This window comes from Nyctereutes procyonoides, unplaced genomic scaffold (genome assembly GCF_905146905.1).
Source record: "Nyctereutes procyonoides isolate TBG_1078 unplaced genomic scaffold, NYPRO_anot_genome, whole genome shotgun sequence".
NCBI classification, from domain to species: Eukaryota; Metazoa; Chordata; class Mammalia; order Carnivora; family Canidae; genus Nyctereutes; species Nyctereutes procyonoides.
Window position 1 is genome coordinate 12,714,965 of NW_026575035.1, and position 20,339 is coordinate 12,735,303.

The 20,339-nt window shown below is 33.3% G+C and overlaps 1 protein-coding gene across 14 annotated transcripts in view; it reads right to left on the bottom strand.

Moving 5' to 3' along the window:
• Nucleotides 1–20,339, bottom strand: part of CSPP1 (centrosome and spindle pole associated protein 1) — a 126,346-nt gene that overhangs the window by 62,393 nt on the left and 43,614 nt on the right. For 12 of the 14 annotated variants that reach the window (XM_055318270.1, XM_055318269.1, XM_055318259.1 and 9 more), the window contains 5 exons: nucleotides 11,096–11,194; nucleotides 9,888–9,958; nucleotides 4,936–5,029; nucleotides 3,347–3,404; nucleotides 1,149–1,357 (listed from right to left, as the gene is read on the bottom strand). The exons of the other annotated variants lie outside the window; for them this stretch is intronic. In XM_055318270.1, the coding sequence (XP_055174245.1) occupies nucleotides 1,149–1,357; nucleotides 3,347–3,404; nucleotides 4,936–5,029; nucleotides 9,888–9,958; nucleotides 11,096–11,194 (531 nt within the window). The remainder of the gene's footprint in view (nucleotides 1–1,148; nucleotides 1,358–3,346; nucleotides 3,405–4,935; nucleotides 5,030–9,887; nucleotides 9,959–11,095; nucleotides 11,195–20,339) is intronic. 14 annotated transcript variants of the gene reach the window in all.

Genomic DNA, 20,339 nt, shown 5'->3' on the forward strand with positions numbered 1-20,339 from the left:
CGATCCTGGGACTCCAGGATCACGCCCTGGACCAAAGGCAGGCGCCAAACCGCTGAGCCACCCAGGGATCCCCGAGATTCATATAGAATTTGACCTGCACAACAACTCTGTAAATATAGGTAAGAAAAAAAAAAAGACTACTATTTCACTTTTACAAATAAAAAAACAGAAGTTTAAAAGAGGTGTGGTATTCCCAAAATCCAGACAGTGGAGCCAACCATTTTAATCCCTAAACCAATGCAGAGACCATCATACCATGCTCTGTAATTTCAATCTTACCTAGTGCTTTAAGTCAGCAAGTCATTAGATCAAACAAACAAAACACCTAATAAACACGGTACACACAGTGCTACAATTTGTTAGTAAATAAAAGATAAGATCAAGTCCTACTGAAAGAAATTATAGCACAGGAAATATCAATATTAAAAAGGAAAAACACCTAATTAAACACATTCCTATAATTAATACATTAATAGTAAACAAAAAATAAGCTCAAATCTTACTAAGGGAAGAAAGTGCATATCCGAAAATATCAATGTTAACAAGACAATTTTATTTATATGTAGTCTAGGACAGCATGATGCCTTTTACCTATAAAAACCAAATCCCTTACCCTAATACCTAAGTTGCAAGTTTTATATTCTCAACACTTTTTATTTCAGGTATTTGAGTTGCATAGCCTATAAGTAATCACAGAGAAAGAGTTGAAGGAAATAGAATCTAAAATAAAGTAATATATACAAAAGAACCACATAAGAAACTTTTTTCTATTTAAACTCAAAGAATTAATCAGTGTTTGCCAAGTGGAAATTATAAAATTGAAGAAAAAGTATAGCTTTTATATGTTGAGTTTTTAATAATAGATATTCTAAAATGTACCCTAAAACTAAATACTAAATGTAGTTTATTATGCATTCTAAAACTATTAGAGCATCCTTAAACAATAAAAGAATGTTATAAGGATTTCCCTTGTTTTTATAAGAGAAAAGACCAACAATGCAAACAAATCTGAAGAGAAATTCTTTCACAGAAGCTGTTAATCATACAAAAATCTCTGAAGGACAACTTTATCTACTTCACCAAATCCTTCTGAACATAAAATATGATACCTTACCTAATTCCCAAACCAAAACATTTTAAACAAGCACCTGGGAGGCACCATTTCACCAAGGGTGCAGCTGGATCCATTGTGCAAATCTTCATTTTGAGATGGGATGGAGTGAATTGATGGGATGGGTGGGGCAGGTGGGGCAGATAAAGGAGGGAGAGGCGTCTGGAAAGCTACTCTGGGTCTTTCAGGTGGTATCATCTCTTCAAAATGTCTTGGTGCCACACTAAACTGCTTTAGTCTATCAGGCTAAAATAAAGAAAAAAAAATCTGTTACATGTAATCATAAATTTAAAAGTAGAAATTTAAAGGTGGAAGGGAGCTCAAAAGACCCTCTAACTCAGACTGCAAACAGGCACTTACGTTAGAGAATAAAGGCATTTTACAGCTATAAAAAACTTTGAAGATCCAATCCTTAATTCTATATACGGGGTAATTAAGGATCCCTGAAAGTACATAAGGTTTCACCATTAATAAATAATGAAGCAAAGACTAGAGCCAGATATTAATTCTAAATATAAAACTCTATTATCCTAGAAACATTGTGCTATTTCTCTATCCAACTGCCATTTCTGACATAAGTGTTCTCGAGAATGGTCAGCAAATGTTTTCTATAAAAAGCCAGAAAGTAAATATATCAGGCTTTGCAGGACATGCAGTTTCTTCAGAACTACGCAACTCAATCATACCAGTAAAGTAGCCCAAAACAATATGTAAACAACGAAGGTGTGCTGTAATAAGACTTTATTTGTAAAAATAGGAAGCAACGAGATTTGGCTATAGTTTCCTAACCCCTGCTTCAGAATTCATTTATATATCCTTTTCTAAGATTTGACATCAAAAGTAAACCCAAAAGTAATGGTCTAACTATTGTACCTAATGTTTTTTATTTATTCTCATAAAGCAACTTGAAACTCTAAGTTGTTTCATTCAAATATAAAGGATGTCCATCAAACACTAATGTTGCTGTAAAGCAAATGTTTAACTACCACATTACATTAAAAAGTTCAAGATTTTAAAAGAAAGTTTCTAACTGTGAAAACTATTTCAAAGGTATTCACTGAGAGAAGAAAATATATTTAGCTTTGGAATTATCCTTTCTTCCCCACCATGTTTAATCCCTCAGAAATGATTTCTCAGATTAATCTGAAAGTTTTATAGAATAAAACTATATTCTAGGGAATATAGGGAAGTCAAAAGGAATATAGGGAAGTCAAAAGGAATATAGGGAAGTCAAAAGCACACTGGGGGAAAAAAGGTACACTGGGAGTGATACTAGTACAATATTAAACTTCTTTAAATTGATAGGATATATACTTCAGATATATACTTCTTTAAATCAATAGGATATATACTTAGCATAAGTAAGTGTACTAAAAGTTGCCTATCATTGAATAATTTTAAGTTGCTCTATTCTTTTTAAGAATGAACTTTTTAATGAAATTAAAGTGTCTTTACTCAAAGACAACAACTTGTCTTAGCAAATTCTACATATCTCACTACCAAAAAAAGCACATTTTAAGAAGAGCAATAAATTATTACCTCCTCCTTACTTAACTGCAATGATGTAATTCACTCCACTTAATGATGAGAATTGCAAAATTGAAAACAAGATTATTATGTCTCTAGTTTTATAGTAAATAAAAATTACTAAATTGCTTTAACAATATAATCAAAGATTTCAGTTTCCATGGAAATCATTCTAAGAAAAGTGATAAATTATTAACACCTGTTGTAAATTAAACTGAGATAACTCTCCCTCGGATAGTACATGTAAACAAAGCAGAAAGAACTAATTTAAAACAAACTAAAAGGGCAGCCCGGGTGGCTCAGAGGTTTAGCACGGCTTTCAGCCCAGGGCGTGATCCTGGAGATCCTGGATCAAGTCTCACTTCGGGCTCCCTGCATGGAGCCTGCTTCTCCTTCTGCATGTGTCTCTGCCCCTCTCTCTCTCTCTGTCTCTCGGAAATAAATAAAATCTTTAAAAATAAATAAATAAATAAATAAATAAATAAATAAATAAATAAATAAATAAATAAGCAAGCACATATGAAAAAGGAAAAATTATCTTAGAGGAATAAATGAGTTAGGACTCACGTTTTATGAGGACTGAATTTATTACTTTTCAAATTGGTCTACTATTATATTCCTATCAATATCTTCTACCTCCACCTGCCATCACCACTGAGGCTTATTTAAATGGAAGAGTAAACGTTAAAAGATGCCAGGAATCCTTACCGATTTTTCAGGGTCTCGTACTCCAGAAGCTGCAACACTGAGTTCCATATCTTTTTCTCTGAACAAAATTAAAATTCTATATATTAAATAGTTGTAGTAAACACTATCAAAATCATAATCATTATTGTAATAAACTTAAACACAAAGTCCATACAATAACATCTTCGAGTACTAGTAATTCCTTTAACTGACAATAAAGCCTTAAATAATTCTGGAATACTAAATTTTTGATTTGGTGTGAAGTAAACTAGATTTCACATGTAAACTGACTTACAATTAATCTTAAAATCAGTGCCTGGAGAATCAGTGCCTGGAGACTTTGAAGTCAAAGTCTCAGTAATTTGTACAGAAGACAAAATCTTTATCTTATAAAACAAAAATGCTGGGATCCCTGGGTGGCGCAGCGGTTTAGTGCCTGCCTTTGGCCCAGGGCGCGATCCTGGAGACCCGGGATCGAATCCCACGTCAGGCTCCCGGTGCATGGAGCCTGCTTCTCCTTCTGCCTGTGTCTCTGCCTCTCTCTCTCTCTCTCTGTGACTATCATAAATAAAATTAAAAAAAAATTTAAAAAAAATAAATAAAACAAAAGTGCTGAGGGTTCATGTTATGTTTTATTGGCAAAAAAGATAAAAAAAATTAAAAATTAATACCATACTTTTTAAGTACTTAACCAGAGTTTCTAAGAAAATTATGTTACAAAAAAAATTACAATGATGTTGAAAAGAACTAATATAAGAAAGTAGATACTGGCTTTCTCAAACATAGAGGCAAAAAGGTAAAACTAGAAGATAATAGTAGGTCTCGAATTCTCTAGAACTAAGATATCTATTCCTAATTATAAACCATAATTACTATTTCACAGGTATTTTTACCAGAAAGATTACAAATACTGAGACTTGTATACTATATATATATCTGTGGATTTATCATGATTACTTTTTATATATATCAGTGTGCTTAACATTTTACATTGTTAATAGACAAAATAGTTGCATTTTGTATTTGTTACTATGTATGAGATAATACAGGGGGCATGTAGATAACATTGAATGCTTCTCTAATTCAAAAATTGAAGAAATTAATGAAGGTATGCAAAAGGTCTGTTATATAATATAAAGTCTCATTTGTTACCTATATAACACAATAAATGAACACTCATATAGTATTTGTTTTATTGTCCTGATTTACAGTGTAGAGGCTGAAACAGAAGTGACTTACAAATATATTATCATCTTAAGAAAAATATCCCATTATTTTATTATATAATTGTTGTCACCATGTTATTTACACAAATGCATTTTTTTAAATATTTTATTTATTTATTTAAAGACAGAGAGAAAGGGGGGGCAGGTGGGATGGCAGGTAGAGGAAGAAGGAGAGAGTGAATCTCAAGTGGATACCATAGGGCCAACAAAGAGCCCAAGGTGGGGCTCCAACACATGACCCAAGATCACAATTGGAGTTGAAATCAACAGTCAGAAGCCCAACTAACTAAGCCACCCAGGCATCCCTACACAAATGCATTTGAAGTTCAAAACACCTTTTTTAAGTGCAAACCTTTTTTTTTTTAAATGCAAACCTTTCATTACCGTCTCTTGTTCTTCTGTTGTTCAGCCATTTGTTCCAACAGTTCTAGTCTATATTTCTCTTTCCTTCTCTGAATAAGTTCTGGATCTTCACCTCCTAGAAAGTGATTTTAAGAAAAAAATGTTTTTAACTCTTAAGCAACATCTCCAACTAGAAACTCAAATTTTTAAAAACCTCCATTTTTAATTACAAAGAATAATTAATGACTACATCTACAGAATATATAAAAAGGCAAAATTGTATATTACCTCTTCAATTAATTTCATAATTTATGAATATCCTCTGTCAATCACAAGACACATTACGCTTTCCCAAATCTCTAAACTTAATCAAAAACCTTAAATAAAGGAATATTCTAGTGGCTCAGTCAGTTAAGTGGTCCAACTCTTGATTTTGGCTCCGGTCACGACCTCAGGGTGGTGGGATCCAGCCCTGCATGGAGCTCTGCACTGAGGGTGGAGCCTACTTTGGGGTTCTCTCTCCCTCTCCCTCTGCCCCTTCCCACCATCTGCATACACACTTGCTATCTCTAAAAAAATTTTTAAAAATTTAAAATTTTTTTAGAAAGAGAATACTCTAATAACACCCATCCTCATTTTTCTAATAATTGGGATAATATCACCACTAACTCCTATAAGCCCCTTAAATTTAACAAGTGTGTCCGAAAAGAACATCTCAAGAGCAACTGATCCTTTGTTTTCTGCTAATGGCAAGAACATCAAGCTTCAAAACCTCATATTACTTTGAATGATCATTCTCACTTATTCACTTCATATACAGATCCTCGCTTTATTCTCACCATCTTTAACTTGGAATAGGATCTGTCTACATTTCACCTGGATTGGAGCAATAACCTCCTAATTAGTCTCCCCATTCTCCCTCTCTCTGCCCCAATACACCCAGCAAACTTATGTAAGATTAACTGTCTTAAAATACAACTAATTATATGGGCACCTTGCTCAAAATCTTCAATAGTTCCCTCAATACTATTTTAAAAAAAAAATCTGAGTATCGTGTGAAAATCAAGTTGTGCAAACATTTTAGATTCACAGATTACTGCATTTTTTTTTTTTACTTACAAATGATTTAGTGATTACTGTGATTTTTTTTTAGACTACAGTTGACAATGTTACATTAGTTCCAGGTATACAACATTGATTCAACAAGTCTTCACATTATGCTATACTCACCAGGAATGTAGTTAATATTTGCAACCATATAATGTTTTTGACTAGATTCCTTATGCTGTGCCTTTTATTCCCACGACATATTCATTCCATACCTGAAAGTTGGAATCTCCCACTCCCCTTAATCCATTTTGCCCATTCTCCCACCCTGCTCCCCTCTGGCAACTATCACTTTGTTCTCTATATTTATAGGTCTGATTCCAAATTTTTGTTTATTCGTGTGTTTTTTAAGATTCCACATACAAATGAAATCATATGGTAGTCATCTTTCTCTAACTTATTTCACTTAAGCATAATATCATCTAGGTCCACCCACTTTGTTGCAAATGGCACAATCATACTTTTATGGCTGCATAATATTCCATTGTCTGTATGAACCACTTCTTCGTTATCCATTTGTCAACTGATGGACACTTCGGTTGCTTCCATATCTTGGCTACTGTAAATAATGTTGCAATAAACATAGGGATCCATATATATTTTCAAATTAGTGTTATCATTTTCTTAAGAGTAAATACCCACTAGTGGAATTATTGGATCATACGGTATTTCTTTATCTCATTGTGGTTTTGATTTCCCTTTCTCTGATGATAGTGATACAGAGTATCTTTTCATGTGTCTGTTGGTCATCTGTATGTCTTCTTTGGAAAAAATATCTATTCAGGTCCTCTGCCCATTTTCAATTGATTTTTTTTTTTTTGTATCCAGTTCTAAAGCTTCTTTATACACTTTGGATATTAACCCCTTATCAGATATATCATTTGCAAATAACTTCTCCTATTTCAGTAGGTTGTCTTTTCATTTTGCTGGTGGTTTCCTTTGCTGTGCAAAAGCTTTTTTATTTTGGTGTAGTTCTAAGAGTTTATTTTTGCTTTTATTTCCCTTGTCTTAGACATTTCTAGAAAAATGTTGCTACATCTGATGTTAGAGAAATTACTGCCTGTGTTCTCTTCTAGGATTTTTATGGTTTTAGGTCTCATATGTAGGTCTTTAATCCATTTTGAGTTTACTTTAGGGTATGGTAAAAGAAAGTGGTCCAGTTCCATTCTTCTACATGTAGTTGTCCAGTTTTCCTAGCACTATAAAGAGATTCTCTTTATTTTTTTTTAAAAGATTTTATTTATTTATTCATGACAGTCACACAGAGAGAGACAGAGAGGCAGAGACACAGGCAGAGGGAGAAGCAGGCTCCATGCAGGAAGCCCGACGTGGGATTCGATCCTGGGTCTCCAAGATCGCGCCCCAGTCCAAAGGCAGGCGCCAAACCGCTGTGCCACCCAGGGATCCCAAGAGATTCTCTTTAAAAAATAAAAATAAAAAATAAATAAAGAAACGGTCTTTCCCCATTGTATGCTCTTGTCTTGTCACAGACTAACCATCTATGTAAGCGTGGGTTTATTTCTGGGTTCCCTATTCTGTTCCATTAATCTATGTGTCCATTTTATGCCATTTTTAAAATTTATTCCTAAACAAGTGGTGGAAAAAGAGCTAAAAATTATTAAATATGCACAAGACATGAACATCACTATCAACCAACTGATCTACTTGACATTTATAAATCACTACACTCAACACCCATAAAATGCATTCTTACAACTACAAACTAAAAATTCACCAAGATAGGGATCCCTGGGTGGTGCAGCGGTTTGGCGCCTACCTTTGGCCCAGGGCGCGATCCTGGAGACCCAGGATCGAATCCCACATCGGGCTCCCAGTGCATGGAGCCTGCTTCTCCCTCTGCCTGTGTCTCTGCGCCTCTCTCTCTCTCTGTGACTATCATAAATAAATAAAAAATAAATAAATAAATAAAGATCTTCCTTTAAAAAAAAAAATTTCACCAAGATAAACTATATTCTAAGCCATTAACAATATTTTTTAAATTCAAATTTAAAAAATTGAAATTATACAAACCTTTCCAGACCATAAGGGAATTAAACAAGCAGACAGTGATTAAAAAAAAAAAAAAAAAAAAAAAAAACAGGAGGAAAATCTCAAATAATCCATGATTCTTTTATGAACTCCACAATATATTATTATTTTTGCTCTAAGTAGTCACTGTCTTAATTTTTAAAATAAAGCAAAAGGCTTCAAATGAGGTCCCTGGAGCAAAATCATAGGAAGACAAATTTCAATTCAAATGAAATGAGAATTTTATACCAATCAGATTGTGCTATCTCTGGATTTCCCAATGGGTCCACACACATATAGGCCGGGGGGGGGGGGGGGGAACATGAGACAAATCACTGGATTGAATAATTTTAAATGGTTTGTTCCAAGCAGTAGAGTCTATTATCTTACCTAATAGTCATCCATAATTCCTAGATTGCAGTAATGGCTAATTTATACCATTCAACCTTAAAATTTTAGGGTAATCTACTTATTGATAAAATTGTCAGTGGACTTTCAACAAAGAAACCCATTTCTCCAATTTTTATCATGTTTAACAAAATACATCATAAGAACGAAGCCTTTATTCTGACTTAGGTTACACTGGTAAATTCTCACTTAAAGACATTACATTAGAATAAAACTTTAGGGGCGCCTGGGTGGCTCAATCAGTTGAGTGGCCGGCTCTTGATTTCAGTTCAGGTCATGATCTTGGGGTTTTGGGTTCGAGCCCCACATCGGGCTCTGCACTCAGTGGGAAGCCTGCTCGAGGATTCTCTCTCTCCCTCTCCCTCTGCCCTTCCCTCTGCTTGTGCTCTCTAAAATAAAAATACATCTTTAAAAAAATAAATCAGTAAAAATCTAGTTGCTATGCCCTATTATCTCACAATAGCCATTTCAAGGAAAGAAAGATCTGAAAATATCATGCAATTAAATATCTCTAAGCCAAGATTTAAATTACTGACCGCTTTCACACTGAATGAATCTAAACTTTTATCCAATTTTCTCACCTACTTCACTTGAAATCAAATTTCATGTTATTTTTTCTAATAGTTTTTGCACAGAAAACAGACCACTTTTCTATTTTAAAGTTATACATAAGAAATAAGTAAGGCTCTCTCTTTACACTGTTTCTGAAATTATGACAAGTAGCAAATCAACAACCTTATATGAAGCAATGACCTTCATTTCTGATAAAATAGAAAATTTGGATTATGATCATGATTTGTACAAAACATCTTTTCAGGAACTACATGGAAAGATCATAGGAAAGGATGTTTATCAAAGGATAAAAGGAACTAGTTCAAGGAAACTAAACTTAAAATGTCAGGCAGCTCTATACTAACTAAAGAAGAGAAAGAATGAAGAAAAAAACTGTCACATATAAAACAGAATATAAGAAACAGCCACACTACAACAAAGCTACTGAAATTAATATTTCACTTATCATCTATAGAAAGCTCATTATTAAAGTTATTCCATTTTAAAATTATACACAGGGCAACCCGGGTGGCTCAGCGGTTTAGCACTGCCTTTGTCCCAGGGAGTGATCCTGGGGACACAGGATCGAGTCCTGCGTTGGGCTCCCTGCATGGAGCCTGCTTCTCCCTCTGCCTGTGTCTCTGCCTCTCTCTCTCTCTGTCTCTCATGAATAAATAAATAAAATCTTTAAAATAAAATAAGTTAAATAAAATAAAATAACACAGAGCTATATATAATATACATTAAATGTTTAGCATAGGGCCTATCATAAAGTAAGCACTAGATAAGTATTTTCTATTATTAGTAGTAGTAGTATTAATGACAATACTGAGTTCTCACCAAAGAACTTTTCTACAACAGTTTGCAAAAGTTTAATCAACTGGAAGTTTTATACATACCAAAGAGCATTCCCGCAAAAGGACTACAGATCTCTCGGTTAGTAGATTTGGATGGTTCATTGTCTCGAGCACTAAAACAAAAAACAAAAAGAATTACAACTCAAATGAAATTGTAGGAACAAGCTATAGGCCTTTCAAAGTACTATGGACACTATAATGGTCACATATTTTTAAAGTCAGGGTAAAATCAGCATGTTCTCTCTTTAAATAGTGGGACCTCAATAGATTCAGCCTCTATAAACATATAACCTTTTTCTTCAGCTTACATCACTGGCTCTATAGATTCCCAATAAAACCTTTTTTCATAAGAACAGTCAAATCAGTAAGGAAAATGGATATAAATACACATAAATCCTAAATAAGAGAAAGGAGATACCTATTCACACAGTTGAGAAAGAAGAGCAGCTCTTAAAAACTCCTTCCTTAAAGTACAGAAATAAGATGGGGAGCGGGGGAGACAACTGACTCAAAGGAAATCTAATCAGACCCAAACAACAGATTATCTTATCTCAAGCACTTCTATATATTACTTTTCTTCAGAGAAAACAGACACTTTTCCTGACATATGACATTATTTTCTTCATTATACACTATAGATTCCGAGCCATTTATACTTATGTATAAGAAAGCCACCAAAATGATAAAAACTATCAACAGAAAGAAAACGTGAATATAAAATACATATAATTTCTGTTCTCTTTGTCAAGACAGAATTATTATGAGCACTAATTTTACAAAGTAAGCATAAAAATTACCTAATCAATAAGCTGAAAATGAAAAAAAAATTTTTTTCAAAGGAAAACTCACATTGCAGGAACATTTTCAATTTATTTCTAGTTAATTTATATCACTCCCATAACTCTGAGATATTTTAAATTGATTTTTAGTCCATTAAGCTACATGCTTATTTCTCCTTTCATTATTTCAAACAAATTTATATATACTTTATAATTATAGGGAGTTCTTTGGAACACCGTGGCATACTAATAATCCAAACCTGCTGTTCAAAAGAATGTTGTAAAGTACTATAAATTTTCATTTAACACAATTCTCCCCCTCCTTCTTTTGTTTCCCTTTAGTTCTTTTCTTATTAAATAAGGAAAGTTATTAACATACTATACCTTTCTACTTATTCAGCAAGCCAGTTTTAGTAGATGCTGTTTCACAGTGTAAGGACTGAATGGCAGAATTTATATTATATACTATACCTTTTATTTCCAGCAGATGAAATGCGTATGTTTGACTGCTCTGTGACATCACCACCATAGTCCTTAGGAGGCACATTCCCTCGTCTGTTCCCGTACATCCTTAAAAACACATTAGCTTATAAAGCTTGCTCCACATACAGTGGACCTTCCTATAACCCTTTGGTGTTTTTACATTTGATATGGAAAATGTTAATGGGAACAAAGTGTTATAATGAAGTTTTACTGCAAACACATTCAAAAATTAATTTGAAGGAATATGATTTCCTGGTTAATAGGAGAAACTGAGAGTTTAAATTCAATATTCTTTAAAATAAAGTTATAACTTATTTCAATATAACGTCTAACTTTTAATTTCAGACTATGCATATACTAATACTTTCCTATCATTCATTTAATTCAAAAAATTAATTAGTACCTACTACATGCCAACTACTATTTATTCTAGGCACTGGTATATGAACATGGTCCTTGTTCTCATGAAGATTATAGATCAATTTCACAATGAGATCTCTTTTTTAAACAAAATTCACAGATTTTAGAAATTACTTCACTGCATATACAAACCTTTTTGACTTAAAAATATGGCAGCTGTCTTACCATTAGATTAAATCAAATATAGCAAAGCACAACATTTGCTAACACTGTAAATCACATGAAAGAATAAATATTAGCAACAGGTGAATGGCAAACATTATAAACAAATAGTCTGATACATGGGTTAAAAATGATCACTTTACTCACAAGGTCATAGACAACATAAAAGAAAGATCAGAATTTCTTTTTCCTTAAAAATCCTTTTCAGAAAATCATCTTAAAATTTTTTCATTTAATCTTTTTTCCACTTGGCAAACATTGATTTCTTTAGCTTAATTCCTCATACCAGAGAAACCAACATGACTTTTTATCAGCATCCATGAAAATCAGCATTTCACAAGTTACATTTCTTCATGTGGTTGTTAAGAAACTATTTTCTCTCAAAAAGACTACTAGAGAGAAATATAGCTGTTAAAGTATTATTCAATATTTAGGTGAATTTCATTTTCACATTAAGAAAAATGGCAATTTTTAGAAGAAAAGGAACTTATTCTCCACAGAGCCAGCATAGAAGTCTTTCCTCATTTGTGTCCATCACATAAGCACTGTCAAAATTATCTAGATCATTGAAAAAACTATCCGAAATACATCTTCATCATAACTGACTTGGCATGATACATAAATAGCTCCCATTTTTTAGCCATATCTACAGAACTCTCCACAAGCCCTTTCAAAAAGCAATGTCAAATTATTTCAATTTACCAATGCATAGCTGATTTAATATCTAAAACCGATGTGCTCAGATCTCTGTTTTAAACTGACATGTCAGTTTGGTGTCTCTCATTCCCTATTTCTACCACTTAAAGAACTAGTAAATACAAACTCTGATTCAAATTTGTAATTAATAATGCCAGGCAACCAGATTTAATTATACTTTTCTATATAAAACATGCATGAACAGGAAAGAGTTAACAGAATAGGCCTAAAATTGTCAACCTTTAAGAAACCTATTTGGGGGCACCTGGGTTGGTTAAGCATCCACCTTCAGCTCGGGTCATGATCCCAGGACCCTGGGATCAAGCCTCACAGCAGGCTCCCTGCTCAGTGGGGAGCCTGCTTCTCCCTCTCTTCCCACCCGCCCCCCCTCATGCTTTCTGTCACTGTTCTCTCTCCCAAATAAATAAGAAAATCAAGAAAAGAAAGAAAGAAAGAAAGAGAGAGAGAGAGAGAGAGAGAGAGAGAGAGAGAGAAGAAAGAAAGAAAGAAAGAAAGAAAGAAAGAAAGAAAGAAAGAAAGAAAGAAAGAAGAAAAGAAAGGAAAGAAAAGAAAGAAAAGAAAGAAAGAAGAGAAAACAAGACCTATTTGGAAGCCTGGCCCTGATAAACTGATAAAGAGTGAGTCATGCCTAAACTATTTCTACAAACAATACAGTTTATGCTGAAGATCTGCTTTCCTTCAAGAAGCTCAGAATTTTCATATATCCTCAAAAAAGGGTGCTTATGTGACCAGACCTCAATAAAAACATTGGGTACTGAGTCTCTTATGACCTTTCCTGTTAGACAACATTTCACACATGTTGTCACAATTCAATACTGAAGGAATTAAGCATGTCCTCTGTGACTCCACTAGGACAGAACTCTCCGAAACTTGTGCCTGCTTGCCCTCAGACTTTGTCCAAGCTCCTTTTTCCTTTGCTGATTTTATTTGGTATCCTTTCACTGTAATAAATCATACCCATAAATATAACTACATACACAGAAGTCTTGTAAATCCCCTTAGTGAATCACCAAACCTGGAGGTGGTCTCCCATGACCCAAAAGACAAAAGTAAGTAAATGTGTTGATGTGGCAAAGCGGTGCCTCAACAAATAATAGTTTTCATATACAGAGAAACAAAGTTACAAATTTTAAAAAACATACCTTGTGATTAAACCAGAATTAAAGGCTACTTAAATATACAAAAATTCTTTCTAAAATTTATCCAAGAGCTTGTGACTTCCTGCATTTTCAGTTAAGTTCTCTAAAAGCAATATTTCGACTTTGCAATTCTACCCTAACTTTATGCAGTTGTCCTGAAAATATGCTATATCCAAATCATCTGCATTAAAAAATATTTCATATGGGACGCCTGCGTGGCTCAGTGGTTGAGTGTCTGCCTTCTTCTCAGGGCACGATCCTAAGACCCCAGGATGGAGACCCACATCAACCTCCCCTTGGGAAGCCTGCTTCTCCCTCTGCCTATGTCTCTGCCTCTTACCTCTGTGTCTCTCATGAATAAATAAAATCCTTTTAAAAATAAATAAAAATAAAAAATGTTTCATAGGTTCTTCGGCATAAATAGCTTAATAAAGTAAGCATCATAAACACAAAAGGTCATTTTCAAGTCCATTCTAAATTAAAGAAATTTAAGAAATTATTTATGTATAAAGTCATGATCTCTGTTAAATTCTATAGTAAAATCACAAAGATTTTCTAACAAACAATAGGGAAGATAGCTTAAGGTGTATTCACAACAGGCTCTGTGCTAAGCATGAAACCTGCTGAAGATTCTCTCTCTCCTCCTGCCCTTTCCTCCTACCCTATACACACTTGCTCATTTTCTCAATATCTTAAAAGCAAACAAACAAACCTTTACCGAGACAGTGAAGTTCTCCAGAAAGAAATTGGTGAAAGCCAATGGTGTTTTATCATTTCTATCTCCTCTCTTCAATCCTCTCAACATTAAGGGAGACCAACAAATGGTAATAGCCAAAAATAACGAACTCATTAAATTTCTAAGAGCAATCTGATTCTAATTAAAGTCCAAGAGTTCAATTTGGGTCCAGTTTGTCCCTGAGAAGTCCTTTCTGTTATAGCTTTAAAGCCAATACCAAATAAAAACTATCCCTAAGACTCAGAACCAATCTACCTAAATATTTTATGGCTTTAAATCCATAGATTCACTATTCACACCTCAATCCACCAGATCTTGTCAGAAAGAGACCACCTCAAAAAAGAATTTGCTTTCTTTGACATACCAAATCAGATTTAACCGAAGTAATTTTAAAAATTATAAGCGGTTTTACCATCCTACTATCACAAAAAAAAAAAGTTACAAGTATGTTAAATGGAAAAAGGTTTTTCTCTATTTCCTGAAAGACATGGATCAACAACTTTACTGAGGTTCAAATCTCAATGCCCAAAGAGACTAGGTATAAGCTATAGGCCAAGTTTACTCTAAAAATTAACACACGTTTACCTTAAAAAAAAAAAAAAAAAAAGTTAGTCTTACAGAAGAAAAGCAAACTTTCTAAAACCACTGGTTGTCCCAGCTAATTTAAATATGAATGAACAACTCCTAAATCATGAATAACTTCTCTATTTTCCTTAACAAATCACAGAATCAAACTACTTTAGGAACAAATTTACAATGTTTGTGCTATCAAGAATAACACATCATAAAAAATATTTACCATCTGTTAGTCCTGGATTTATATAGCTCAGAGAGAGGGGAAAAAAATAAAAAATAATAATAAATAAAATAAAATAAATAAAAAATAAATAAATTTTTAAAATTTTTAAAAAGAGGGAAAAAATCAAATTTCTCCTTACTTAAAAAAAAATCATCTAATTCATAAAATGGCTATACCATCTTGTTTTTATATAAAGAATTTCTCTAACACAAATGAATTCTGCTATTAGGGGTACTCTCCTAATACTTAGCTGTTAACTGTGGGTTACCATTTTTCTCACTGTTTTCTGTTGTTTTATGATTTTATTTGCTTTAAATCAGTATGTTTTTTCTATTATCAAGCCCATCTTCAAAATGGAGAAAAAAGTTATATTAAAGAGGCCATTCCAGAGATAAATGAAAATTACTATATTTTAGAGAAAAAAAAATAAGTTCTGAGACAATCCTCCTCATTTACACCTTACATATTAAGCATGCACATTTCTTAGAATGTCTCACATTAAGCAAGCACATACTCATCTATGTGACTAACACACAGATTCTAATTTCACATGGAATGTTATTTCAGAATTTTATTAAATGACTATTAAGATTACAAACTAACAAAAATCAAGAGTAAAATAGAATGGGAGTGCTAACTGCATTAATTACTTTAAAACTTTTAAAAGCATTTTTTAAAGCTAAGTTTCTTTTACTCATTAACATTGGTTATAAAATAAACACAGTAAAGTAATATATTAACTTCTACAGGTCAAGTTAATAAATAATAAAGACCAGGATGATCATATTTAAAAAGAGCCTACAAATTTCAAAGTATAATGAAATACACCATTACCTTCAACCTCTAAAAGTTCGTAAAACATAAATTTTAGTCAAATTGTAAATATTTATAAATAAATAAGACATACACAAACACACACACATACACAAAGAATGTAAGTGTCAAGCAAAATACTAACTACCTTGTTAACTATTTTAAAACACTGGCTGGTGATTAATGATGAGTTCAGAAGTGTAACATCATTCCTAGGCTTTAGCTTTCCCATATTTAAAATGGGCACAGTAGTTCACTAATGAATACATTATGGAACATGAAATCGTTTATGGGATAATTAGAAAAAAAAAAGTGAGACCAAAAATATAAAACTCAAAAATTGTTCAAAATTAAAAGTGGAATTTATCATATGCTGGCTTTAAGAAAAAAAGAACAAGAGAAATTTAGAAAAATGAAGGAAAATTAATTTTGTACTTCCCACAGTTATAACTATTTTTTGTCAAGAACTTCTGGTTTAAAAAAAAAAAAAGAACTTCTGGTTTATAATATTACTAATAAATACTTAGACCAGAAACAAGGAACAATATTACATAATGTATGATAAAGGATTAATCCATTGAGAGGAAATAACAATTGTAAATATGCACCCAAAATAGGATCACCAAAGTACATAAAGTAAATATTAACAAACATAAGGAGAGAAATTGACAGTAATATAATAACAGTAGAGGTCTTTAACACCCCACTTACATCAATTGATATCATCCAGACAGAAAATCAGTAAGAAAACAGTGGCTCTGAAGAACACATTATACCAGATGTACTTAACAGATATATAAAGAATATTCCATCCAAACATAGCAAAATACACAATCTTTTCAAGTGCGCATGAAACATTCCAGAGGATAGATTACATGCTAGGTCACAAAACAAGTCAGAATGAATTTAAGAAGACTGAAATCCTAATCAAACACCTTTTCCAGCCACAACAGTATGAAACTAGAAACCAATTACAAAGGGAAAAAAGAAAGAAAAAAAGAGAGGGAGAGAAAGCAAGCAAGCAAGCAAGCAAGCAAACACAAAAAATGTGGAGGCTAAACAACATTCTACCAAGCAGTGGGTCAGTGAAGAAATGAGAGGAAATCCAAAACACATGGAGAAATATGACATAGTGAAAGCAGTTCTAAGAGCATCTACAGTTTCACAGGCATACCTCAAGAGACAAGAAAAAAAACTCAATCTAACCTTATACATAAAGGATCTAAAAAAAAAAAATAACAAACCCATGGGGCATCCCAGGTGGCTCAGCAGTTTAGTGACACCTTCAGCCCAGGGTGTGATCCTGGAGACCCAGGACCGAGTCCCATGTCAGGCTCTCTGCATGGAGCCTGCTTCTCCCTCTGCCTGTATCTATGCCTCTCTCTGTGTGTGTCTCTCATGAATAAATAAAATCTTTTTTAAAAATAAATAAATAAATAAATAACCCAAAGTCTGCAGAAAGGAAAAAACAAGATCAGAGCAGAAATAAATAAAATGGAGACTAAAAAAACAATAGAAAGGATCAATAAACAAAGCTGTTCTCTGAAAACAAAATTGATAAACCTTTAGCCAGACTCATCAAGAAGATAATAAATTTATTTATTTTAAATAAATTCAGAAATGAAAGACAAGTAACAAATAACAACACAAACATACAGAGAATTTTAAGAGACTACTATGAAAAATTATATGCCAACCAATTGGGACAACCTAGAAGAAATGGAAAATTCCCAGAATCATATAATTTTCCAAAACTGAATCAGAAAGACTCAAAAAATCTGAACAGATCAATTTCTAATAAGGAAACTGAACTACAGTCAAAAAAGTTCCAGCAGGGGTGCCTGGGTGGCTCAGTCAGGTAAGTGTCTGCCTTTGGCTCAGGTCATGATCCCAAGGTCCTGGAATCGAGCCCTGCATTAGGCTCCCCGCTGAGTCTGCTTCTCCCTCTCCCCCCCTCCCCGCTCATGTGTACTATCTCTCAAATAAATAAAATCTTAAAAAAAAAAACACACAACTTCTAACAAGCAAGTCCAGGACAAGATAGTTTTCCAGGGAAATTCTACCAAAAAATTCAAGGATGGTTCGATATATGCAAGACAATGACCCTGACATTAACAAAATGAAGCATAAAATCTATATGATCACTTCAACAGATGCAGAAAAAGCATCTGACAAAATACAACATCCATTTATGATAAAAACTCTTGTTAAAGTAGGTTTAGAAGGAACATACTTCATCATAATAAAGGCAATATGTATAACATAAAGCTATAATACAGATATTAAAATAGACATACTAATAAAGTAAAAAATATAAATAAATTTAAAAAATTTTAAAGGCCATATATGAAAAACACATGATGAAAACTGAGAGCTTTTCCTCTAAGATTGGGAACAAGACACCGATGACCATTCTTGGCACTCTTATTCAACACTGCACTGGAAGTACAAGTCACAACAATCAGACAAGAAAAAGAAATAAAAACCATCCAAACTGGTAATGAAGAACTAAAACTTTCACTATTTGCAGATGATGCCAAACTATATACAGGAAGTCCTAAAGACTCCACCAAAAAACTATGAGAACTAATAATCAATTCAGTAATACAGAATAGGAAATTAATATAGAGAAATCTGCTGCATTTCTATAAACCAATAATGAGTTGGCAGAGAGAAAAAAAATTTTTTTTCATCCTATTTACAATTGTATTGCATTAAAAAAAAAAAAAAACCTAGGAATACATTTAACCAAGGAGGTCAAAGACCTACACTGTGAAAACTATAAGACTCTGATGAAAGAAACTGAAGATGACACAAATGAAAAGATATCCCATACTCATGGACTGGAAGAAATAATATTGCTAAAAATGTCCCTACTGCTCATAACAATCTACAGATTCATTGCAATTCCTATCAAAATGCCAAAAGCACTTATCACAGAATTGAAACAAATATTCCTAAAATTTGTACCAAACCACAAAAGACCCTGAATAGCCAAGAGAAACTTGAAGAAAAACAAAGCTGGAAGCATCACAATCCGAATTTCAAGACAGTACTATGAAACTATAGTAATCAAAACAGTATGGTGCTAGCACAAAAATAGACATATGGATCAATGGAACTGAACAGAGACCCCAGAAATAAACCCACACTTACACAGTCAATTAACATATGACAAAAGAAGCAAGAATCTACAATGGGGAAAAAAACAGTTTCTTCAGTAAATGGTTCCAGGAAAACTGTACGACTATGTGTAAAAAATTAAAACTGAACCACTTTCTTACACCATACACAAAAATAAACTCAAAATATATTGAAGCCCTAAACATGAGACCTGAAGCCATAAAACTCCTAAGAGGAAACACAGGAGTCTCTGGGACATTAGCCTTAGCAACATATTTATGGATAGGTCTCCTGAGACAAGGGAAACAAAAGCAAAAATAAAGTATCAGGACTATACCAAAATAAAAGGCTTTTGTACAAAAAGGAAACCATCAATAAAAGAAAAAGCAACCCACTGGAGATATCTGCAAATGATTCATCCAATAAGGGGTTAATTTCTAGAACATATAAAGAACTCCTACAATTCAAACCAAAAACCAAATAATCGGATTAGAAAACAAGCAGAAGACCCAAGTAATCATTCTTCCAAAGAGACATACAAGTGGCCAACAGACACATTAAAAGATGCTCAACATCACTAACCATCAGGAAAATGCAAATGAAAACCAAAATGAGATATCACCTTACACCAGTAAGAAGGGCTAGTATCAAAAAGACAAGAAATAATAAGTGCTAGTTAGGATGTGGAGAAAAGGGAACTCCCATGCAATGTGTTGGGAATGTAAACTGGTGCAGCCACTATGGAAAAACAGTAGGGAGATGGCTCAAAAAATTAAGAATAGATATACCATATGATCCAGTAATTCCACTACTGGGTACTTAACTAAAGAAAATGAAAACATTGGGACACCTGGGTGGCTTAAGCGGTTGAGTGTCTGCTCAGGTCGTGATCCTGGAGTTCCAGGATCGAGTCCTTGTATTGGGCTCCCTGCATGGAGCTTGCTTCTCCCTCTGCCTGTGTCTTGCCTCTCTCTGTGTCTCTCATGAATAAATAAATAAAATCTTAAAAAAAAATGAAAACATTAAATTGAAAAGATACCTGCACCTCTATGTTTATTGCAACCTTACTTATAATAGCCAAGTTACAGAAGCAACTCAAGTGTCCATCTATAGATGAATGGATTAAAAAGATGTGGTATAGATACAGAATGGAATATTAGCCATAAAAAAGAATGTGATCTTGCCATTTCCAAAAATATGGATGGACCTAGAGGGTATTATCCCAAGTGAAAATAAATCAGGGAAAGAAAAATACCATATGATTTCATTTATATGTGACATCTAAAAAACAAACTAACAAACAATAAGAAACAGACTCGTAAA